This window comes from Dendrobates tinctorius, unplaced genomic scaffold (assembly GCF_039654945.1).
Source record: "Dendrobates tinctorius isolate UK_male_01 unplaced genomic scaffold, ASM3965494v1 ptg000134l, whole genome shotgun sequence".
Lineage (NCBI taxonomy): Eukaryota > Metazoa > Chordata > Amphibia > Anura > Dendrobatidae > Dendrobates > Dendrobates tinctorius.
In genome coordinates, this window is record NW_027361802.1 from 25,251,132 (window position 1) to 25,272,930 (window position 21,799).

Sequence of the window (21,799 nt, forward strand, 5' to 3'; positions counted from 1 at the left end):
GCGGGAGCGCCGGCAGTATGCACCCTGTGAGGAGGAGCTGGAGGCGGGAGTGGCCGGCGGTATGCACCCTGTGAGGAGCTGGAGGCGGGAGCGCCGGCAGTATGCACCCTGTGAGGAGGAGCTGGAGGCGGGAGCGGCCGGCAGTATGCACCCTGTGAGGAGGAGCTGGAGGCGGGAGCGGCCGGCGGTATGCACCCTGTGAGGAGGAGCTGGAGGCGGGAGCGGCCGGCAGTATGCACCCTGTGAGGACGAGCTGGAGGCGGGAGCGGCCGGCGGTATGCACCCTGTGAGGACGAGCTGGAGGCGGGAGCGGCCGGCGGTATGCACCCTGTGAGGAGGAGCTGGAGGCGGGAGCGGCCGGCGGTATGCACCCTGTGAGGAGGAGCTGGAGGCGGGAGCGGCCGGCGGTATGCACCCTGTGAGGAGGAGCTGGAGGCGGGAGCGGCCGGCGGTATGCACCCTGTGAGGAGGAGCTGGAGGCGGGAGCGGCCAGCAGTATGCACCCTGTGAGGAGGAGCTGGAGGCGGGAGCGGCCGGCAGTATGCACCCTGTGAGGAGGAGCTGGAGGCGGGAGTGGCCGGCGGTATGCACCCTGTGAGGAGGAGCTGGAGGCGGGAGCGCCGGCAGTATGCACCCTGTGAGGAGGAGCTGGAGGCGGGAGTGGCCGGCGGTATGCACCCTGTGAGGAGGAGCTGGAGGCGGGAGCGCCGGCAGTATGCACCCTGTGAGGAGGAGCTGGAGGCGGGAGCGGCCAGCAGTATGCACCCTGTGAGGAGGAGCTGGAGGCGGGAGCGGCCGGCGGTATGCACCCTGTGAGTAGGAGCTGGAGGCGGGAGCGCCGGCAGTATGCACCCTGTGAGGAGGAGCTGGAGGCGGGAGCGGCCAGCAGTATGCACCCTGTGAGGAGGAGCTGGAGGCGGGAGCGGCCGGCGGTATGCACCCTGTGAGTAGGAGCTGGAGGCGGGAGCGGCCGGCAGTATGCACCTTATGAGGAGCTGGAGGCGGGAGCGGCCGGCAGTATGCACCTTATGAGGAGCTGGAGGCGGGAGCGGCCGGCGGTATGCACCCTGTGGAGAGCTGGAGGTGGGAGCGACCGGCAGTATGCACGCTGTGAGGAGGAGCTGGAGGCGGGAGTTGCCGGCGGTATGTATGCGCTCCAGTGCGAGGAGGAGCGGAAGGGGAAGGCTGCAGTGGGATGTCACCAGGAAACTAGGGGGCGGGCTCTGAAGAACGGTTGGGACACCAAGGCAACAGAATGCTATGGAGGAGGTGGCCGTTGTTGGCGCTGAGTAGGACGCCGCCGCACAGCGCTTGCACAGAGCTGGCGCATCCCATATAGCTGCAGGTGAGCCCCCGCGCCTCTCTACTGGCTGTGATGGCTGCCTCTCACACGCTCTATATCGGCGCTTTCTATTATGGGTTGTCGGCTCTTTCCATAGTGATGGGAACGAGTTGCCTTTACATACGTGGCTTAGGGTAAGCTTCCTTGGCTATGCCAGTATGAAATGCAGAGCGCTTTCCCAGCAAAAAGATTATTTATCTTCCTCAGGATAAAGCATGTTGTATTGTCACATTTGGGCTGCCATAACTGTATTTTCTAAGTGCTGTTTCCTAGCATATTATGTTACAGACGGTAATCCAGGACTGTTGGTGTGGTTTTTTTTGTGTGAAGGGAATCTGTCACATCATTTTTGCCCTATAAGATGCAACCACCGCCATCAGGGGCTTATCTACAGCATTCTGTAATGCTGTAGATAAGTCCCCGATGTAACCTGAAAGATAAGAAAACCGAGTTAGATTATACTCACCCCGGGGTCCGGCGCCTCCCATCTTCTAGCGATGACGTCCTTCTTACTTCTGCCTCAGCTCCAGCGCAGGCATACTATATTGGCCCTGTTGAGGGCAGAGTAAAGTACTGCAGTGTGCTGGTGCCGGGAAAGGTCAGAGAGGTCCGACGCCTTCGCACTGCAGTACTTTATTCTGCCGTCAATAGGGCAGATAAAGTACGCCTGAGCAGGAGCCGCGGCAGAAGTAAGAAGGAGGACGTCATCGCTAGAAGATGGGAGGGACTGGACCGCAGCACCCATCGGACCGGACCCCCAGGTGAGTATAATCTAACTCGTTTTTCTTCTCTTTCAGGTTACGTTGGGGGCTTATCTACAGCATTACAGAATGCTGTAGATAAGCCCCTGATGGCAGTGGCCGCAGCTCATAGGGCAAAAATGAGGTGACATATTCCCTTTAAATTATGAGGTACCGTATTTTTCGGTCCATAAGATGCACTTTTTTCCCCAAAAATTTTTGGGGAAAGTGGGGGGTGCGTCTTATGGTCGCAATATACTTAAATCCGTCCATGGCTGGTGCGGTGGTGGCAGCGGGCTGTGCTCCGGTGCAGGGGTAGCGGCTCTCTGTGCTCTGTGGGGGGCTCCGCCAGCATTTCCTCGAAGCCCGGAGGCCCCCGCACATCCGTTGCTGGCTGCTGCCATGTTGCGGTGGCCTCTGGGAATATGGACGATGGGAAGATGGCTGCCAGTCCGGGGACGGCACATGCGCAGGTTCAGATCATGTCCCGAGATCTCGGGAGACAAGATTCAAATCTCTGCAACGAAATCTCATCCCCCGAGATCTCGGGAAGAGATCTGACCCTGCGCATGCACCATCCCCGGACCGGCGGCCATCTTCCTGGCGTCCATGTTCCCGGAGGCCACCGCAACATGGCAGCAGCCAGCAACAGATATGCGGGGGCCTGCAGGCTTCGAGGAAATGCCGGCGGAGCCGCAGCCCCTGCACCAGAACACAGCCCAGCTGCCCCAGCACAGAGCCGCCGCCACCGCACCAGCCTGAACCACTGAATGACCCCTGTGACCACTCCTCCACCTGTGCCGGATCCCTTCCCAGGTAAGCTGAATTCGGACTGTAAGACGGACCCCCATTTGACACATTTTTCTCCCTATTTTCCTTCTGAAAATTGGGGTGCGTCTTATAGTCCGAAAAATACGGTAACTAATTGCTGTTTTGCCCGACACCAATCTCTGAGTTGTCACAGACCTCTCCAACCAGCCATTCTACTGCCTCATTGACCTCACTTCAGCGGAGCAGCTGATCCTCTTCCAGTCTGTTCTGTGGAGGTGGCGTCACTGCTGATGTCATGCAGATTGACAGATGGCTTCCGCACTTAAAGGGAACCTGTCACTCCCCCCAGGGCGTTTTTAACTACCTGTTATGCGTCCCATAGGTATGGTGTGTCCCCCTGAAGCAGCCACCTCCCCGCCGTCAATCATGTCTCTGCATCGTCTGGTCCCCGCCTCCCATAGCCGTCCATCATGCCCCTATACTGCCGTCTGGGCCACGCCTCCCATAGACGTCATTCATGCCCCTGTGCTGCCGTCTGGGCCCCGCCTCCTTCTGTCACCTATGACGGCGCCTGCTCTGTGAAAACATTTCTCGGGCATGCGCAGTGCGAGCTGCCTGTGAGCCGACATCAGGCGATCACGCCTGCGTGTTGCGGAGGCCCCAGCCCCGCAGTGTGAATACATCATAACACACACACTGTAGGGCAGGATCTGGGGCCTCCGCAACACGCAGGCGTGATCGCTTGATGTCAGTTCACGGGCAGCTCGCACTGCGCATGTCCGAGAATTGTTTTTACAGAGCAGGCGCCGCCATAGGAGACAGAAGGAGGCGGGGCCCAGACAGCAGCACAGGGGCATGAATGACGTCTATGGGAGGCGTGGCCCAAACGGCAGCACAGGGGCATGATGAACGTCTATGGGAGGCGTGGCCCAGATGGCAGCACCAGGGGCATGATGGACTGCTATGGCCTGTTTCACACATCAGTTTTTCACCATCGGTCAAAATCCGCCAAAAAGTGAAAATGGTGGATCCGCTAAAAATGTGCAAAAATGGATGCAAGCGGATGGTTCGGATCCGTTTTTTGACGGATCTGCTAAACGGATTTTTATATGGATTCGTTAAAACAGGATCTGTTCCATCCGCTGGCATCCGTTTTTGCTATCCGTTGGGTCCGTTTTCTGACGGATCCGTTTTTACACACCCTCCAAATGGAATGCTCCCAAATATGATTGGCTCTTGGAAAATGCTCCCAAATGTGATTGGATCCTGGAAAGTAGGGGAAACTATATCTATGGTGTTGTAAAACAATATCTTTGAAAGGTTGTAGAGCTAGCGGCAGAGATGGACGGAGTCATGGCAAATATTAACAGCTTTTGTGTGGAATTTGATTTGCACTGCAATCGTTTGGCAATTATTGCTCTCCAGAGGGAGAAAAGAAGACTGCGAATCCTGCGTCGGAGGAAGAGACGGCAGTGGATTCATCCGATAAATGCACAGAGGTTTACCCTTGGTGTGTTTTCTACACTGTATCTGGAATTGAAGGATAACCCGAACAAGTTCTTCAATTATGTGCGCATGAGTCAGGACCTGTTTGAGATTTTGGCGGAGCGTGTTGGACCACAAATCCGGAGAAGGGACACCTACATGCGCTTTTCTATATCACCGGCGGAGCGTTTGATGCTGACCTTTCGGTAAGTTATCAGATTTTTAAAAGTTTTAAGATTCTGCAGACTTTTATTGTTATGTTATGGCTTGTAGTTTGTACTAATTTTACTTTTTCCCTTTTTTTACCAGATTCCTGGCAACTGGAGAATCCTTCACCTCCATCCATTACCAGTTCCGGCTTGGGATATCGACAATATCTGGAATTGTCCAACAGACCTGTCGGGCATTGTGGGATTGTCTACACGAGGAGTACATCCCACAGCCAACACAGGAGAGGTGGCTGGAGTTTGCCGACAACTTTCAACAAATCTGCCAGTTTCCAAATTGTGTTGGTGCCGTGGATGGGAAGCATATCAGGATTGTGAAACCCATTGGATCTGGATCAGAATTTTTCAACTACAAGAAATTCTTCTCCATTATATTGATGGCCATTGCAGACTCAAAATGCAAGTTTATTGCAGTCGACATTGGTGCGTATGGTCGATCTAATGATTCGCAGGTATTCAAGATGTCTGCAATGGGCCGTTGTTTGTATGGAGACAATTTTGAATTCCCACCTCCAAGACCACTCCTTGGAACAACAGGCCCACCAATGCCATTTGTATGTGTTGGAGACGATGCATTTCAACTCTAAAAACATCTCAAGCCCTATGGAAGTCATGGATTGACACACACCAAAAAATATATATAACTATCGATTGACAAGACCGCGAAGAGTGGTGGAGTGCGCTTTTGGGATTTTAACGGCCATAAAAATGAAAACTGAAACTGTGGATGAGGTGGTGAAGGCATGTGTCATCCTGCACAATTTTGTACTTTCAAAGGAACCTGTTTCCATGGAAGAAAATGTTTGTGAAACCACCTTGTGGGATTATCAGCAGACAAGTGTTCGGAGTACTGGGTCAGTGTCAAGAATGAGGGACACATTTGCGGATTATTTTCTGACACCAGAAGGAAGTGTTGACTGGCAAGATGACAAGGTATAATTTTTTTTTTTTTTTTTTTTTACCAAGGTTCCTTTTTTGGGTAAGAAAAACTTTTGCAATTTTTTCCTTTTTTCTTTCATATTTGGTAATAAGTGTTGTGTTTTTTTTACCTTTAAACCACCGGTGTACTTTCAACCTTTACCAAGAACTAAAGAAAAAAGTAAACTACACAATAAAATTGTTTTGAAACAAACATGCTTATTTTTGTTTTTCAAAATTATATACTGGTTTTTTGTTTTTTTTTTGCAAAACTTATTTTAATTTTTTAGAAACTGTTATTTTAATATTTAGCACATTACATATGCCGATATTGTTGGGTGGAGATATCATCGGAGGGGTTAACAGGGTTGACAACATCGAGGGTGGGGGGGTGGAGGAATGGGAACGGAGTTGGTGAGGATCAGAAGTGGAAGGGGGGTTGAAAACATGAGGTTGGGATGGGAGTTGGACAGAGGAGGTTTGTGTGAACATTGAAGGTGTGTGTGGGGGTGGGTATGGTGAGGGCATTGGGGTATAATGTAATGGGGAAGGAAGGTACTGGGAAGAATGGAATGGGGAACTAGAGAAAGGAGGAGTGGTGGGAGGATGGACGGAGGTTGGATGATGGACGGTGGAATGAGGTGATGGAATAGGTGCATGGGATGCTTCGGACACTGCAGAAACTAGAGCGTTGTGACAGGCTTGCATCCCATGCATCTGCTGGTGAGTATTTAAACCTTCCATTTGCCGGACAACTGAATGGAAAAAAAATATGTCTCGGCGTCTGGTTTGACTCTGCTTTCATCTGTTCCATGTAGCTTCGATTTATCATGTTCAACCCAGAAGCTAACTGTTGCCCAAAAACGTGGAAAGCATTCTGGATGGATGAGTTCAGACTCAAACAGTCAGACAAGTTCATCCTTTCCAGACCTCTCAGACGCTGCCGTCCAGAACTAAAAGTTGGTCGAGATGTTGCAGCAGTGTCAGAGGGGTGGGGTAAAGTGTACTCTAAATCGTCACCTGCAGCTTCATGTGATGAAGTCTGCCCTGCTGCTCCAGTGCTGGTGAAGGGGATAGAGGGACGAGACAAGAGGGAAGGTAGAGAGGGGTCGGATACCTCGATGTGGTCACCGGTGGCGGTCTCCGAAGGGATCCCTCCAGAGGAAGGCAACTCAGAAGCAGGCTCCCGAGTGCTGCAGATGGTGCTAAAATAGAGAAAAAAAAAATATATTGATTTCATTTAGCATTGCTGAAAAAAAAAAGTTGGTTAAACATGTAAACATTTGTACTACAGAAATGGTGTGTGGAATATTTACCTTCTGCTCACCATCGTCGACCGGAGGAACGACAGGGCTCGGTAATGTTTATACTGGGTGCTCCTGCGTCCTCTCGATCCACTCGGGGCCTGCATCTCCTTGTTGAAGTCCCTCTTGAAGCGATCCCTGAGCGACCGCCACCGTATGATAACCCTGTCACCTGTGAAGGAAAAAACAAAAAAGTGGTTAGTATTCAACACTTCACATGCTGTAATAAAAGTTACTGAAATTGGAATACTTACGCACAAAATCCCTGGCCCTTGCGTCGAGCTCCTCTCAGTTCTCAACAACCTCCGAACACACCTCATCCCATAGCCGTCGGGTGATTGGTTGGTCGGCATGTAAGCGGTTTGCCATGTTCCACAGTGGCTCCAGCGGTTGCACAACCTCAATGAGGGCGTCCACATCAATGAATCTGTGGGGAGCACGCTGTGAAACCTGTGAAGAAGAAGAAGAAAAAAAAAAAAAATGATTACATTCAAGCACATGAGGTTCATTAATCAATCACCCAGATAAAGGGTTACTTGCCGTTCGCCGACCACCAGATGAATCACCTCGACGACGATGGGATGTCCTGGGAGTCGCTCTAGTGCGGGCATCGGATTCTGAAGAGTGTAAAAAAATAACATTTTTTGGTTGGATGGATGCGTAGTTATTGTGTGTGTGCTGTGATGAATGTTTGTGTTGGGTGTAGCATTATGTATGTATGTATGTATGTCTGTATGTGCTAAACTTACACACTCCGCGCCCCCTCCTTGCATGTCTCCTGGAAGCTCCTCAGATTCAGCTTGATGTGAAAACATAATACATGCATATATTGTTAAAAAAAAAATTTGGAAAATAACATTAAAAGAAAAATTTATATTACCTCAGTTCGCTGATGCTGTGAGGGGGAGCTCCCAGAAGAAGACATATTAAACTGCTGCGGTTTTGCTGGCGGTTCTGCTGCAACCTTGCTGGCTGGATCTGTAAGTATAAAGACTCTTGTTTAGATACTATACAAAGGATTAAATAAGCTTACAGGCCTTTATACTTACTAGGAAAACTGAAGTTTTTCCTATGTGCGTCTGCTGTAGTCTGGCAGGTATGCTGCGGCGTGGTGGGTATGCTGTGGCCTGGTGGATGCTTCTTGAACGGATCTGCAAGTATAAAGAGAATTTTAGTAACATAAAAAAAATTCTTCATTGGTATTAATGTGTGTAATTCCCTGAGAATGTATCACTGAGAGTATACCCACACTTTTAAGTGTTTGCATGTGTGTAAATTCCATTACAATCTCTCACTGAGAGTGTAACCACACTGTGATTGGATGTGTGTAACTCCCTGAAACTCTCACTGAGAGTATACCCAAGTGTTTGTGTAAATTCCCTTACAATCTCTCACTTGAGAGTATAACCACAGTTGTATACCAAAAACCAACACTTAATGTAACCTTTTTTGCACGTATACCCATACTTAATTTTACCTGGTTTTAAAATAATACTACAGACAGTTTTTAAAAACAGTTTTTTGTTTTTTTTTTCACAAGTAGGAGCTACTCTGCTCTTTATTTTAAATACAATACATGAAAAATAAAAAAAGTGATATACTACAGTAACAACATATACAATACACAACACAATCACAGCTCAATTGCATATATGCAAATAAAATTACAGTACTATGAAAATAAAATGCAGTACACATGCAACAGAAAAAAAATTAAAGTATGAAAAAAAGCATTATAAAAATACACACACAGACATGCAACACTGGGAGGCCACGAACATACATGCAGGAAGGCAGACCACACACACACACAGGCAGGTAAGCCACAGACATGCCCCACACAAATTGGTTTTATACTCGCACAATAATTGCAGGCTTTGCTAGCAGGCTGGTCGTGCTGGCTGGCAATGGCAGGCCGCTAGGTCCTGGCTTGGTGCTGGGCAGATTCTGGCAGGCCTCTTTCTACTGGGCTTGTGGTTCCAGGGGGCTTTCGGTTCATCTTTAACCCCTTCACCCCCAAGGGTGGTTTGCACGTTCATGACCGGGCCAATTTTTACAATTCTGACCACTGTAGCTTTATGAGGTCATAACTCTGGAACGCTTCCATGGATCCCGGTGATTCTGACATTGTTTTCTCGTGACATATTGTACTTCATGTTAGTGGTAAAATTTCATTCAAATAACTTGCGTTTATTTGTGAAAAAAATGGAAATTTGGCAAAAATTTTGAAAATTTTGCAATTTTCCAACTTTGAAGTTTTATGCCCTTAAATCACAGAGATACGGCACACAAAAAACTTGATAAGTAACATTTCCCACATGTTTACTTTACATCAGCACAATTTTGGAACCAAATTTTTTTTTTGTTAGGAAGTTATAAGGGTTAAAAGTTGACCAGCGATTTCTCATTTTTACAACACCATTTTATTTTTAGGACCACATCACATTTGAAGCCACTTTGAGGGGTCTATATGATAGAAAATACCCAAAAATGACACCATTCTAAAAACTGCACCCCTTAAGGTGCTCAAAACCACATTCAAGAAGTTTATTAACCCTTTAGGTGCGTCACAGGAATTTTTTTGAATATTTAAAAAAAATGAACATCTAACTTTTTTTCATAAAAAAAATAATTCAGGTTCAATTTTTTTTATTTTACCAAGGGTAACAGGAGAAATTGGACTGCAAAAGTTATTGTGCAATTTGTCCTGAGTACGCAGATACCTGATATGTGGGGGGGAACGACTGTTTCGGCGCATGGCAGAGCTCAGAATGGAAGGAGCGCCGTTTGACTTTTTCAATGCAAAATTGGCTGGAATTCAGATTGGACGCCATGTCACGTTTGGAGAGTCCCTGATGTACCTAAACAGTGGAAACCCCCTACAAGTGACCCCATTTTGGAAACTAGACCCCCCAAGGAACTTATCTAGATGTGTGGTGAGAACTTTGAACCCCCATGGGCTTCACAGAAGTTTATAACATAAAGCCATACAATTAAAAAATCATATTTTTTCCACAAAAATGATCTTTTCACCCTCAATTCTTATTTTTCCAAGGGTAACAGGACCCTAAAAGTTATTGTGCAATTTGTCCTGAGTACGCTGATACCCCACATGTGGGGGTAAACCACTATTTGGGTGAATGGCAGAGCTCGGAAGGGAAGCAGCGCCATTTGACGTTTTTGGCTGGAATTGAGATCGGACACCATGTCGCGTTTGGAAAACCCCTAATGTACCAAAACAGTGGAAACCCCCCACAAATGACACCATTTTGGAAACTAGACCCCCCAAGGAACTTATCTAGATGTGTGGTGAGCACTTTGAAACCCCCAGTGCTTCACAGAAGTTTATAACGCCCGGGCGTGAAAATAAAAAATTCGTATTTTTTCCACAAACATGATCTTTTAGTCACCATTTTTTTATTTTCCCAAGGGTACCAGGAGAAATTGGACCTTAAAAGTTGTTGTCCAATTTGTCCTGAGTATGCTGATACCCCATATGTGGGAGAAAACTACTGTATGGGCACACGTCGGGGCTCGGAAGGGAAGTAGTGACGTTTTGGAATGCAGACTTTGATGGAATGGTCTGCGGGTGTCATGTTGCCTTTGGAGAGCCCCTAATTTACCTAAACAGTGGAAACCCCCCACAAATGACCACATTTTGAAAACTAGACCCACTAAGGAACTTATCTAGATGTGAGGTGAGCACTTTGAACCCCCCAGAGATTCACAGAAGTTTATAATGCCAGGGCATGAAAATAAAAAAATCGTATTTTTTCCAGAAACATGATCAATTAGTCCCCAATTTTTTCATTTTCCCAAGGGTAACAGGAGAAATTGGACCCCAAAAGTTGTTTTCCAATTTGGCCTGAGTACGCTGACACCCCATATGTGGGAGAAAACTACTGTATGGACACACGTCGGGGCTCGGAAGGGAAGCAGTGACGTTTTGGAATGCAGACTTTGATGGAATGGTCTGCGGGTGTCATGTGCGTTTGGAGAGCCCCTGATGTACCTAAACTATTGAAACTCCCCACAAGTGACCCCATTTTGGACACTAGACCCCCCACGGAACTTATCTAGATGTGTGGTGAGCACTTTGAACCCCCAAGTATTTCATAGAAGTTTATAACACTCGGACGTGAAAATAAATCATTTTTTTCCACAAAAATGATATTTTTGCCCCCAATTTTTTATTTTCCTAAGGGTAACAGGAGAAATTGGACCCCAAAAATTGTTTTGCAATTTGTCCTGAGTAGGCTGATACCCTACATGTGGGGGTAAAACACTGTTTGGGCGCATGGCAGAGCTTGGAAGGGAAGGCGCACCATTTGACTTTTTCAACTCAGAATTGGCTGGAATTGAGATCAGACGCCATGTTGCATTTGGAGAGCCCCTGATGTGCCCAAACAGTGGAAACCCCCAATTATAACTCCAACCCTAACCCCAACACACCCCTAACCCTAATCTGAGCCCTAACCCTAGCCCTAACCCTAGCCCTAACCCTAGCCCTTACCCTAGCCCTAACCCTAAGGCTGTGTGCACACGCTGCGGATTTTGCTGCGGTTCCGCAGCAGTTTTGGCCGCTGCGGACCAGCAGCAGTTTTTGCTGCGGTGTACAGTACCATGATTCCCTATGGGAATCAAAAACCGCAGTGCAGACGGTGCGGAATTTTCCGCGGTTTTCAATCTCCTCTATTGAGGAGATGAAAAACCGCAGGACAAAACCGCAGAGCAATCCGCAGGTAAAACCGCAGGTCTTTTGACCTGCGGTTTCACCTGCGGATTTTACAAAATCCGCACCTAATCCGCAGCGTGTGCACACAGCCTTACCCTAACGGGAAAATGGAGATAAATACTTTTTTTTTAGTTTTATTATTTTTCCCTAACTAAGGGCGTGATAACGGGGGGTTTGACTTACTATTTATGGCGGTTTTTATGTTTGAAAGCTGTCAGACGCTAAAAGACGCTTTTTATTGTAAAATAGTTTTTGCATCACCACATATTGAGAGCTATAATTTTTTCGTATTTTGACCCACTGAGTCATGTGAGGTCTTACTTTTTGCGGGACGAGTTGACGTTTTTTATTGGTACCATTTTCGGGCACGTGACATTTTTTGATCGCTTTTTATTCCGATTTTTGGGACGCAGAATGAACAAAAACCAGCGTTTCATGAATTTCTTTTTTTGGGGGGTGCGTTTACACCGTTCCGCGTGCGGTAAAATTGATAAAGCGGTTTTATTCTTCGGGTCAGTACGGTTACAGCGATACCTCATTTAGGTCGTTTTTTTATGTTTTTGACGGTTTTATGCAATGAAAACTATTTATATAAAAAATAATTATTTTTGCATCGCTTTATTCTGTGAGCTATAACTTTTTTATTTTTTCGCTGATGATGCTGTATCGTGGCTCGTTTTTTGCGGGACAAGATGACGTTTTCAGCGGTACCATGGATATTTATATGCGTCTTTTTGATCGCGCGTTATTACACTTTTTGTTTGGCGGTATGATAATAAATCATTATTTTTTGCTTCGTTTTTTATTTTTATTTTTTAAGGGGTTCGCTAAAAGGGTTAACTAATGGGACAGTTTTATAGGGCTGGTCATTACGGACGCGGCGATACCTAATATGTGTACTTTTATTGTTTTTTTTTTTATTTCCAAAAAATGGATTTATTGGGGGAATATTTTTTTTTTTTTTTTTTTTTTCTAATTTATTTGGCGATTTTTTTTTTTTTTTTTTTAATTTATTTTTACATTTTTTTTTAATTTTTTTTTTACTTTATTACATAGTCCCAGGTGGGACATCACTGTCCTGTGACAGATCGCTGATCTGTCACATCACAGATCACTGTGACAGATCAGCAATCTGTCACAGGCATTGAAGAAGACTTCCTCTTGCCTGCGCTTTGCAGGCACTGAGGAAGCCAGCTTCCTCAGGTCCCCGAAGGCCCCCGTCGCCATCTTGGATTCGGGGGCCTGGAGGATAGGAGCCCCCCGCAGCAGCGCTGCACATTGCGCTGCCGTGGGGGGCTCAGGGAAGCACGGAGGGAGCCCCCTCCCTCCCGATGCTTCCCTTAAACTCCCGGTACACCGCGATCATGTTTGATCGCGGTGTGCAAGGGGTTAACGTGTCGGGGGCGGTCCGTGACCGCCCCGACACATAGTGCCGGGTGTCAGCTGTGATAATCAGCTGACACCCGGCCGCGATCAGCGGCGCTCACCACGTGGGCGCCGCTGATCGCGGTAGACGTACTATCCCGTCCACGGTCATACGGGCCCGGGTACTGTGGACGGGATAGTACGTCGGATGTCAGGAAGGGGTTAATGCAGCAGCCAGGGTCGTCCATCTGGCTAATTGGTACACGGATACGTCTGCTCTTCACCAGTCATTGCACTGGATGCCTATTCATTATAGGATCCAATTCAAACTACTTGTTCTCACTCACAAAGCTCTCCATAGTGCGGCACCCCCTACATCTCCTTCCTCATTTCTGTTTGTCTGCCTACCCTTTCATTACGCTCTGCAAGCGACTTTCGACTAAACTCTACATCAGGGGTCGGAAACCTGTGGCTCTTTTGATGGCTGCATCTGGCTATCAGACAAATCTTTAATAGAGATGGGCGAACCCGAACAGTAAAGTTCGGCGTCCGTGCTGAAAACATACTGTTCAGGCACGGACACCGAACACGGACTTCACCAGGAAGTCCTTGTTATTCAGGTTCGGCTGCCCAAACACAGGGTGTTTGTCGCGCTGTCATGAGGAAAGACAGCATTGCAAACATCGCTTTTGATCACCGGTCAGAGAGCCACGGTTCCCATGCTGTCAAAAGACCGTGAGCGCTCAGCTGTGATCGGAGGTATAAAGTTTACCTCCAGTCACTGGTGTCAGCTGATGGGATTGCTGATCCCATCATCCAACACCTGCTGCCGCTAATTACATGGAGAGCAGAAGCAGCGGATGGGAGTATCCATCAGCCGCTCCTGCGCTGTAAATAATTAAAAAAAAAACAAAAAAACCTGGCGTGGGTTCCCCTGTATTTTTGCTAACCAGCCAGGGAAAAACTCATAGCTGGGGGCTGCAACCCTCAGCTGTCAGCTTCAGCAAGGCTAGTTATCAAGAATAGAGGGGTCCCCACGCCATTTTTTTTTAAATTATATAAATAAATAATTTTAAAAATTGGCGTGCGGTCCCCCCCATTTTTGACAACCAGCCTTGCTAAAGCAGACAGCTGGGGGCTCGTATTCTCAGGCTGGTAAGGGGCCATGGATATTGGGCCCCCCCAACTTTATACTTCCGATCACAGCTGGGTGCTCAAGCTGTCTATTGACAGCGTGGGAACCTCGGCTCTCTGACTTGCGTGGATGATTTCACCGCCAATCATAAGCGGTGTTTGCCGCGCTGTCATGCACATGACAGCCCGACATACACCCTGTGTTCGGGCAGCCGAACCCAAACAGTAACACGGACTTCCTGGTGAAGTCCATGTTCGTTGCCCGTGCCCAAACAGAGTTATTGTACTTTAAAAGTGTTGGTCTTACATAAAAATGCACACATTTACCTGTATTTAGTATTAAAGGGAATCTGTCACCCTTTTTTTCGGCTTAAACATATTGTATGGCTCTCAAGGAATTACATTTTAGGCTTTGTGCACACGGGCAGAATTGCCGCGGATTTTATGCGTTTTTGCCACGTTTTTTTTCGCTGTGAAAATGCTGCGAAAACGCATAAAATAAGCAACCCATTGTATCCAATGGCATTTTGCACATGCTGTGCTAATGCTGCGTATTTTTCTGCGGCGAAATCGCATCGCGGAAAAATACGCAGCATGCTCATTCTTTTTGTGGATTCCGCACACATAGGAATGCATTGTTCCGCTTACTTTCCGTATGTAGCTATGCCCACCATGCGCAAAGTAAGCAGAAAACGTGCGGATGGTATCCAGGGTCTGGAGGAGAGGAGATTCTCCTCCAGGCCCTGGGTACCATATCCCTGTTAAAAAAAAGAATTCAAATAAAAAATTGTGATATTCTCACCTTCCAGCGTCCCCTCGCAGCGTTCCCAGGTTCTTCAAAGTAGCCACCTTTTGCTTTGATTACTGCTTTTGCACACTCTTGGCATCCTCTTCATGAGCTTCAAGAGGTAGTCACCGGAAATAGTCTTCCAACAGTCTTGAAGGAGTTCCCAGAGATGCTTAGCACTTGTTGACTCTTTTGCCTTCACTCTGCGGTCCAGCTGACCCCAAACCATCTCGATTGGGTTCAGGTCTGGTGACTGTGGAGGCCAGGTCATCTGGCGTAGCGCCCCATCAGTCTCCTTCTTGGTCAAATAGCCCTTACACAGCCTGGAGGTGTGTTTGGGGTTATTGTCCTGTTGAAAAATAAATGATGGTCCAACTACATGCAAACCGGATGGTTAGTTGGTTAGGACAGAAGCATGATGTCCCTGGACTGTGGGACTATCCTGCAGATTCAGAGTGCTCATGAAGCCATGAAGTGACTCATCAAACTTATGCGTACCTTACAGCTTGAGAAGCAAGAAGTCAATTGCAATAACATTGTGTTGATGCTAAAATGAAATGCTTCTTAAAATTGTAATTCAACATAAAGTTGAAATTTATGTTTGGATTTGAATTTTTGTTACAGAGCGTAATATAACACAGAAGATGATTGATTCTGTAAGAATACGCCTTCACGGTGCCATGGACTTCAGATCACATTATGACTACTTGTGTGTCTTGCAAGACTCTGTTCCATTACAAGCTATAAAAGCCAATCTCAGACAAGGAGCTCTCAGCTTTAATGCAGATAGAGTAAAAGTATCAGATTGGACGCCCATTCTTAACACTCTGAAAATCAACAAGAGCTTGACGTGCGTTGCTATTAAAAGCTGCCATCAACCCGGACTTGGAGAGACAGGTTAGTGAAATCTCTTTTTTAGAAAGTTTATATAAATAACATTGTGTTGCTTTTAGTTAGTTGTCTTTTATAAGTAAATTGTCACCGATTTGGCAGTAAGGCCGGGGTCACACTTGCGAGTGCAATGCGAGAAACTCGCGCCTCAGTACCCGGCACCGCCCCCGGCACTCGGGACCGGAGTGTGTGTCTGCACGTATTTCTATGCAGCTGAACGCTGTGGTCCTGAGTGCCAGCGGCAGTACCGGGTGAGGCAAGAGACTCACGCGAGTTTCTCCCATTGCAGTTGCAAGTGGGACCCGGGCTTAAGTATAACTAAAATTTAGTCTAGTGGCTATTACATTCACTTGAATTGTATTTTTCTATTGTAGACCTGATGATTTGTTTGACAAAGCCAGGATATTTTGTTTAGAATGGCAAAAGGCAAGTTGACCAATTTTCCAACCCATGGCAGACATATAACCTGAGTGTTTGGAGATGTGTCTTCCCTATTCCAAAATATTCTGCAGCATATAAATAGTCCAAAAAAATAGGGTGTATGAGATAGACTTCTGAAGGTATTGCTGAAATGGGGAGGATGTGATCAAAAAAGCAGACTTGGGAAGTGACTGACTTAGTAAGTGACACATTGCTGCTCTCAGACTGGGTAGCAAAATCCTGCTGACAGATTTCCTTTAATGTCAATGATTTAATTGTTTTCTAAAATAAGTTAGAACATTTTTCCTGTTTTCTGAAAATTATCAGTTAATAAAACAACTTTTATTCTAATAGTTCATGTTTTTTAGCAGATTCTGATAAATATGGAGTCCACTTTCGAAGACGAATCCCACCTATTCGGTCAAAAGACATGACTTTCCAACTGTGTAGGGCAGTTGCATCTTGTTTGACTGTGTCAAGTTCTTTAAAAGAGTTGGAGCTGCATGGACTTCCTTTAAGGGAAAGAGATTTAGTGACCTTAGCAAAGGCAAGTATTAGCTGGCTTAACATTTAAAATGTGGCTCATAGTAGTTCAGTGATGGCTAAGGCTGGGCAATATAGACTAAAATCAAAATATATTTTTTTTCAAAATTGAAGGGAATCTGTCAGTAGGATCGACCCTCGTAAGTCATCTATATGGGCATATGAAGTTGAATAAAATGATTTCTCTGGTCCGATGTCTTATTTCTGAGAAATCCACGTAAAAGAGGTGTCAAGAACTATGGGCCAGAGAGAGATCTCCGAGGGATGTTGATGTTGTTGGTCCAGCGTCTCCCACCTTCTTACGATTGCTGTCCCCCTTCTTGCTTTGTGTGGATGACTCGTTCCTGCATCATCCACATAGGGTCCCGGGCATTGCTCTCCTGTGCAGGTGTATGTCTCTGCCCTGAGTAGGGCAGAGTAAAGTACTGCAGTACGCAGGCTCCGGGGCTTTTTGACTGTTCCCAGTGCTTGACACTGCAGTACCTTGCTTTGCCCTCAACAGGGCAGAGAAGTACGCCTGCACAGGAGCACAATGCTGGGGACCCTATGTAGATGATGCAGGGACGCATCATCCACACAAAGCAAGAAGGAAGACTGCGATCGTAAGAAGATGGAAGGCGCCAGACCAGGAACATTGACACCCCTCGGACCGGACCGCAAGTGAGTTTAATAAAAGTTCTGAAACGAGCTGGCCATACCTCCTATCAGTTAACCTGGTTACAGGTTTGCTTTAAAGGGAATCTGTCACCCCATTTTCAACCTATAAGCTGCGGCCACCGCCATCAGGGCCTTATCTACAGCATTCTGTAATGCTGTAGATAAGCCCCCGATGTAACCTGAAAGATAAGAAAAACTAGTTAGATTATACTCACGGGGGGCGGGTGCGGTGCGGTGGGTGTCGCGGTCCGGCGCCTCCCATCTTCATACGATGACATCTTACTTCTGCCTCGGCTCCTGTGCAGGCGTACTTTATCTGCACTGTTTAGGGCAGAGCAAAGTACTGCAGTGCGCAGGCGCTGGGAAAGGTCAGAGAGGTCCGGCACCTGCGCACTGCAGTACCTTACTCTTCCCTCAACAGGGCAGCAGGAGCCACGGCAGAAGTAAGGAGGAGGATGTCATCGTATGAAGATGGGAGGCGTAGGACCGGACTGCGACACCCATCGGAGCGGACCCCGGGGTGAGTATAATCTAACTCTATTTTTTTTTATCTTTCAGGTTACATCGGGGGCTTATCTACAGCATTACAGAATGCTATAGATAAGCCCCTGATGGTGGTGCCGGCAGCTGATAGGGCTAAAATGGGGTGACAGATTTCCTTTAATGCTGTACTGTGTCAGATATATTATACATATTATACATAACTCTGCAGTGAGATCAGGAGAGCAGCTATTACATATCACACTGGGAACTTCCCCTTTTATTTAAAATAATCTCTGGAGGCAGATTCTCATGCAGATCAGTGTCCAGCCCATAGCCATGAACTGCTCATTGACATATAAAAAAAAAAAAATTGGATTTCTCTGGAACAAGGCATCAGCCATCGGATTACAGATATCAAGGTATCATTTTATTCAGCTTCCTATTATCTACATTCCCATATAGATGGCTTAGGAAGGTTGATCCTACTAACAGATGCCCTTTGAGGACCATTCACATTTTATGATATATATAATATGCTGAACAGATGTAATCAATAGATTGTGGATTAATAATAAGTTCCACAATTGGATGTGTTTATGTGCTGAGATAATCTTTTAAATCCTAGAAACGTGCCCTTGCTATGTACTGTGTAATAGCTGTGTCTGACCGTGCAGGAGCATGGTCTGTATAAGCCACAGTTCCTGGGCAGGGGAGTATACAGACAGGACAGGGTGGGATCGCAGCTGATTGTTTCTGTGAGGTAAACCATTTCTTCAGTGAGGCAAAATATTGTTTTTAAACTGACTGAAAATGTTTTCGCTCCCTGCAGCAGCTGCAATCTCATGCTGGGCTGTCGGTATACTCTTTTCATTACTCCCTTGCTGCAGATACTAAGTGTCGGCAGGAAAGATGCTGCCTAAAATACTTGCATTTTTTCACATTCATTTGAATAGATAAAAAACGGAGCCAATACGATGAAAAAATTGAGCTGCTTAGATGGTTAAAATCTGCAAGGGCAAAATAAGCAGCATGGGCATGAGATTTCAGAAATCCCTTTCACTTTGCCAGTACTTTAAAGTGCAGCGTTTTTTTTGACCATTGAAAAATATGGGGAAGAATCGCAGCATGTGAACAAGCCTTGAGTGTTTCTGTTGCAGGCACAGAGCTTTTAATATTACTGTGCACTTAGGCCCCAATTCATTAAGACTGATGTTTTATTTTAAGCATTTTATTCGTTTTCTGACGTAAACACTTTGATGAATAGGGGTCTTAGCGTCTAGCTTTGTGGTCCACAGCTTGATACCTGTCAGATGCATGTTTGTAAGAGCTTGTGTAGACGTCCATATTATCGGTCTAAATGTGATTTGACAAAACATCTGATCAAACCTGGACCAATGTTAGTCTATGGGGCCATACACATGTCCGATTGTCTGAAGAAAATAAAAAAACAGTGTGTCCGAGTCTGATGCAATATTCGGATCGCATTTATCTATGCAAGTCAATGAGTGCGTGAAAATAATTGGATTGCACTCAGATGGCATCTGAGTGCAGTCAGATTTCTGTTCACTGACACAATGGAGAAGATTGAAAAATGTTGTTCTCCATCTTCTCCTCAGTGTCTGTGGCCGTCTGCATGAACCCGAGCCGTAAGTGGTTGGTGATAAAAGTCAGGATATTGGGTATGAACTGCCAGTGTTCATCACCAGCACCATGTCATGCCTCTGGCCACCTCCACACTTTGCTGCTTACTGTTGCTTCCTTCCGTCAGGCTATTATTGCTGCCTGCTTGCAATATGAGACATGCAGGCCTCTTGCTGTAACATAGTGTCTCTTCCTTCTGTGATGTCCAAAGGCCCTAAAAATGGAAAGAGGTTTTCTTCATGAGACAAAGTATAATTTATTGTTAACATTGACCAAATACCCCAAAAGTGTAGGAGTATTTCTATGCATTAGATTGTTGGGTTTTTTTATTCTTTCACACCCGAATCAAGCAAAAACTGTTTGAAAGTTTCAAAAAAATTTTAATGTAATAACAAGTTAATTGTACTGTGTATTTTGTTTGTGCATAATCATATTTGCAGTTCGTTTTTTCAAGTGACTTGTTTTTTATTACCTAAGGGATTAGCTGCCTCATCATCATTGGAGAGCTTATCTTTACCATATTGTTCATGTGGAGATGAAGGTCTGAAAAGTAAGTACTTAAAGTAGGTGTATCTATGTTTGCCCTATGTGGTGGTATTTCAGTAAAAATGAAGCATTAGTCTCTTGTTACACACATTCTTTTGCCATATTTTATACGACCCATTCTTGTGGTGTCCAATTTTTTTTGGTTTGTAAATAATGAATTCTAAATAAATAAAATCAGATGTCATGTAAACCATTGTGACTAGAGACTAGCTCCAAAATGTGAGCTCTAGATGCACATCCTGCATACTAGTTATTGTTTCCTAGTCTGACTTATTAATGAGCTGGAGACTTTCCTATTCTGATAACTCATTAACAGCTTGAGGCTTTTTGGTATCCTCATTTACCCTACGTGCTGTTTTATAGTGGGTACGGAAAGTATTCAGACCCCTTTAAATTTTTCACTCTCTTTCATTGCAGCCATTTGGTAAATGCAAAAAAGTTCATTTTTTTTCTCATTAATGTACACTCTGCACCCCATCTTCACCAAAAAAACCCCAGAAAGGTAGAAATTTTTGCAAATTTATTAAAAAAGAAAAACCTGAAATATCACACGGACATAAGTATTCACACCCTTTGCTCAGACACTCATATGTTGTGAATTCTCTCTGGCTTCCCTCTGGTGACTACTGAAGGTAGTCGAGCTGATCTGATTGACAGAGGCTTGCCACGTGATAATGAGGAAGACGATTGGAGATCTGGGGTTTCTGATTGGAATATAAGACAACTGACTCCATCTATCCCTGCTGGTGATTTTCTTCCTGTGCCTTCTAGGTCTGATGTCTGCTGCTTTTTCCCTGCATGGTTCAGCTAAGTGGTTCATTTGTTATTCTGTTTGCATTTGATCTGGTTTTGTCTATCTCTGCTTTGTGCGGGTCAGCTTGCTCCTGCTGGGGCTGTGCTGGATCACCGCCCATATGTTACTGCATGTGCCAGTTTGTTTTGTCCCCTGTCATATTGGTCTCTTTTTGCTTTGCTTTCAGAACATACCAGAGTGCTCATATAGTGGGGGCGAAGTCGTGCGACTTCAGTGTTTTTGTGCATCAGACGTGTTGGACTTTTTGCAGGGTTTTTTGCGTGATTGCAGACAGTGTCTTTCCTTTCCTGTCCTGTCTAGTCAGTTTGGGCCCCATCATTTGCTCAGGCTATTTTTCTGCCTGCGTTTGTGTTTTCATCTTGTCTCACCGACAATATATGTTTGGGGGCTATCTATTCCTTTGGGGTCTGCTCCGGGGTAGTTTAGATTTCAAGGCAATGAGAAAAATCTTTGTCCAGCTCCACGATGTAGTGAAAAATATTCTTTATTCACTCAATAGAAATGAGGTTTAAAAGCCAGCATGAGTTACAAGGCATGCGATCGATCGCATGCCTTGTAACTCATGCTGGCTTTTAAACCTCATTTCTATTGAGTGAATAAAGAATATTTTTCACTACATCGTGGAGCTGGACAAAGTTTTTTCTCATTGCCTTGGATTGTGCGCTTTGACACAGCGGTCTCGTGCTCCGATGTTGGAATGCCGTGTCTGGTGAGCTGGATTTGTATCCTGATTTAATAGTTTAGATTTCCCCTTTCTAACTTTAGGCTTAGTTAGCTCTCCGGCTGTGCCGAGGCGTCTAGGATCATCGTAGGCACGCTCCACGGCTACTGCTAGTTGTGTGGACAAGATCAGGGGTCTGCATCCACTTGGTTACCAACCTCTCTGGTTTTCTGTGGCTTAGCTTGGGCCTGCTATCCTCCTCTGTGCCCATTCATAACACTCATTTTTAAGTCACATGCTGTCCATTTCCTTGTGATCCTCCTTGAGATGGTTCT

The 21,799-nt window shown here is 46.0% G+C and overlaps 1 protein-coding gene across 4 annotated transcripts in view; it reads left to right on the forward strand.

Moving 5' to 3' along the window:
- The first annotated feature begins 990 nt into the window (after positions 1-990).
- CEP78 (centrosomal protein 78) overlaps positions 991-21,799 on the forward strand; it is a 93,084-nt gene continuing 72,275 nt past the window's right edge. Inside the window, exons 1-4 of one of the 4 annotated variants that reach the window (XM_073543806.1) lie at positions 991-1,143; positions 15,433-15,705; positions 16,488-16,666; positions 19,921-19,993. In XM_073543806.1, coding sequence (XP_073399907.1) covers positions 1,020-1,143; positions 15,433-15,705; positions 16,488-16,666; positions 19,921-19,993 — 649 coding nt within the window. In that variant the 5' untranslated portion in view covers positions 991-1,019. Of the gene's footprint in view, positions 1,144-1,180; positions 1,477-15,432; positions 15,706-16,487; positions 16,667-19,920; positions 19,994-21,799 lie in introns of those variants that run through there. The other 3 variants (XM_073543807.1, XM_073543808.1, XM_073543809.1) reach the window with 3 other exon arrangements.